General features: G+C 52.9%; 1 protein-coding gene across 1 annotated transcript, besides 9 other annotated features; it reads left to right on the top strand.

Annotated features, from left to right (window-relative positions):
- Positions 1 to 112: 112 nt before the first annotated feature.
- Positions 113 to 145: a sequence feature (A-rich).
- A 134-nt stretch (positions 146 to 279) lies between these two features.
- Positions 280 to 329: a sequence feature (GA-rich).
- Positions 330 to 574: 245 nt separating this feature from the next.
- Positions 575 to 609: a microsatellite.
- A 201-nt stretch (positions 610 to 810) lies between these two features.
- Positions 811 to 863: a sequence feature (GA-rich).
- Positions 864 to 967: 104 nt separating this feature from the next.
- Positions 968 to 997: a microsatellite.
- A 308-nt stretch (positions 998 to 1,305) lies between these two features.
- Positions 1,306 to 1,334: a sequence feature (A-rich).
- Positions 1,335 to 1,450: 116 nt separating this feature from the next.
- Positions 1,451 to 1,495: a sequence feature (A-rich).
- A 12-nt stretch (positions 1,496 to 1,507) lies between these two features.
- Positions 1,508 to 1,534: a microsatellite.
- A 40-nt stretch (positions 1,535 to 1,574) lies between these two features.
- Positions 1,575 to 1,619: a sequence feature (GA-rich).
- Positions 1,620 to 1,873: 254 nt separating this feature from the next.
- On the top strand, positions 1,874 to 2,455 carry Tco025E_09739 (tryparedoxin; the record flags this gene model as incomplete). The annotated part of the gene is made up of 1 exon (XM_029376548.1): positions 1,874 to 2,455. The coding sequence occupies one exon, from the start codon at positions 1,874 to 1,876 to the stop codon at positions 2,453 to 2,455; it is 582 nt and encodes a 193-aa protein (XP_029223329.1).
- Positions 2,456 to 2,989: the final 534 nt, after the last annotated feature.

Raw genomic sequence — 2,989 nt, 5'->3', positions numbered from 1 at the left:
GACCAATGCGATGAAGCGAAAAAAAGAAAAGAACTGAGGGATGTTAAAGGCGCCACTAAATGCCTTGCTTGTACTAACAAAGGGTTTCCCTCCCAACCCTTATCATTTACTGTTGTTGTTTTTGTTATTACTTTTTATTTTTATTCCTTCTGGTTTTTTGCTTTAATGGACGTGAATGTACGGGTACAAAAGTCTATATAAATGTCCTACACAGGTATATCTAGACGAACATGTATGGGCAGGGCGGTGTTCTGCTCTTCTCACGGGCGTGGCCTGCCGTTTTTTTTCCGTTTTGCTTTTGTGTTTTTTTTTCCACTTTTTTTTGTTTTGACGACGTTGACCTTCCGTGATGCGTGGCTCCACCGACCTGTTCCACATGTGTGCTGCTTAGTGTTGATTGCCTTCTTTTTCGTATTCCCCTTTAGTATCGGCCGGTTTCAGTGGGGGAGTTTTCTTCGTTTGCAGCGCCACCGTCTCGCCCTCCCCCACCCTCGGACAGAGACAGACGTACAGACAGAGTTGTATTGGACAGAGTGCGGGGCCAAGAACAGAGTGGAAGGGTGAGCATGCGTGCGAGAGGGAGCGGGGTGGAGAGAGAGAGAGAGAGAGTTGAGTGTATACATGAGGAAACGCAAATGATTCTGTGGGAATGAAACGGGGTGCGTGTGTGTGTAGGAGGGGGCTAACCACTCTTTTTTTTTTTTCTCTGCTTCCCCGTCACTGCCGCACAAGCACACAATCGTGAAGTTTAATTTATCGTTTCTTTTCTCTTGCGTGTCTGTGTGAGAAAGAAGGAGGAAGAGTGATTTATCGTCTTCCCACTTCCCGTTGATCTCCTCTTCCTCTTCCTCTTCCTCCTCCTCGCCACTCGGATCGTTGTCGTCATTGCTTGGGTGGTTGGGGGCGTTATACTTTTCTGTTGCTGTTATTTATTTCTTCTTTTTTTTTCGTCGAGCCTCTTTTGCTTTGCGGTGAGGTGTGCTGCGGGGCGGTGCGGCCGCGTCCGAGCCTCTTCGCCCCTCCCGCAATGCGCCCCTCGCGGTGTCTGCCGCACAATGCATGCACGCGGTTGTTGTACTTCGCCTATGCACTGCGGACGCTCGCTGTGTGGGGCCACGGCGGTTTTGTGCCCAACACCTCAAACCCGCCGAGTCGCTTCACGGACGCCGTGCCCCTCTTCTTCATACGGGCGGGGCGGCGGCGCCTCTTCCACACACCACGATGTTTGCACACACTTATTTTCTCCACGCTTGTTGCGTGCTCACGATGCTAATTGCCTCACACGCCCACTTGGGCTCCCTCGGCTTTCGTTTTGTTTTTGTTTGTTTTATTTTCCCCTTTCCTTCTTTGCGAGGAGACAACTAACAGAGAGGATGAATCCTCCTCCAGGAACGCGTGCGGTGCTTCGGTACATATATATATATGTATATGTTTTCCCCCATTCATGTTGTTTTAGTTTTAGTTTTAGTTTTTTGTTTGTTATTTCTTCTTTCTTCGCATGCAACAAGTTTGTCTGTTTGTGTGTTTGGTTTTTAACTGCGTTTCTGTGCCCGCTGTTTCTGCCTCCTCTGCGACCCCGCCCCTCCCCCGCTCCCTTCCCTTCCCTCCCCTACTCCTCCATCTTTTTTTTTTTGTTTTCTCTGCCGCCCCCGCCTCCTCCCGCGCGGGCGGCGTGAGGGGCTGCCTCGGCCAACGGACGCGGGGGCCGCGTCAATCGCCCCACCGAAAGAGAGGGCCCTCTCAAGCAAAACGAGGAACTGAAGAAAAAGGCAAGGAAAAGGAGGAAGAGTGAAGCGACAGGGAGGCAACTACAGGAGCGATATATCTTGACGTGTAGGCGAAGCGCACATACCGACGCCGCAGCGCGCTTCCAATGCTCTCACTTATAATGGGAGTAGACTCCTTGGAGCTCCTGCGCCAGGATGGCAGCACAGTGGACGCCGCCACTGCCCTCAAAGGGAAGAAGTATTTGCTGCTATACTTCTCCGCCAGTTGGTGCCCTCCGTGCCGACTGTTTACCCGACAGCTGGCGGAGTTTTACGAGTCATTTCATGAGAGTCACGGTTTCGAGGTCATCTTTCTTTCACGCGACCGTGGCGAGGGCCCCATGCGGGCGTACTTCTACAACCAAAAGTACAGTCGCCTGGCGCTTCGTGGCGGGGAGGGTTCGCACGGTGACTGGCTCGCGGTACCGTATGCGCGGGCAAATGCGATTGGGCCGGCACTGATGCAGAGGTATGCGGTCCAGGGCATCCCGACGTTGCTCCTGTTTGACCTGGAGACCGCTGAGCTCTTGACACGGAACGCACGCAACTTAGTGGCGCGTAACTTGGATACAGCCGAGGGGTTTCCATGGGCTGGCGATGCAGACACGGAGCTCATGAAGGGGCTTTCTTGGTATCAGTTAATTCTGATGTTCATTATGCTGATGGTGCTGTATTACCTGTCGCGGTGATGTGCGCTCAGAGCTGCAACTCCATGTATCGACCGTATTTGGTTTCACTCTGGTTGCTGCTGTTTTTTTTCCCCGTTTTTTTTATGCTCACTTGATACGATCTCCCGTTATATCCCCATTGCCGTTTTTTTTTGGATCTTGTGATGTTTCTTGATATTTCTTACCAGCGATGCCGCGGTGGGGGGCCAGTGTGTGCGCGTGTGTGTGTGCGCACTTTCTTGCCCTCCCCAACCCGTCACTAATGCTACCACTGCCACCGCTGCTCGCCTCACGGAGGGAGTCTGGCGGTTGCGCGGCCTCGAAAGCTGCCGCCCCCTTGAGTCCACCACAAGGGCCCAGTTGCCGTCGTGTTGTGTGCCTGCCTGAATTCGCTTCCTCACTGCCGGGCGTGTGTGTGGGAGGAATCTGCGCTTCAGTTGGGGCGTTGGGGGGGATCTTGGGCGCAGTGGGCACAAGTTGCTCTCTCCCCTCCATTGCTTTCCCTGTTGTTTAGAGAAATACTTGGGACAAAGCCTTGACCAGGCGCACATAAAG

This window comes from Trypanosoma conorhini (assembly GCF_003719485.1).
Source record: "Trypanosoma conorhini strain 025E chromosome Unknown Tco_14.4_contig_01257, whole genome shotgun sequence".
NCBI lineage: Eukaryota > Euglenozoa > Kinetoplastea > Trypanosomatida > Trypanosomatidae > Trypanosoma > Trypanosoma conorhini.
This window is presented reverse-complemented; position numbering and strand designations above follow the sequence as displayed.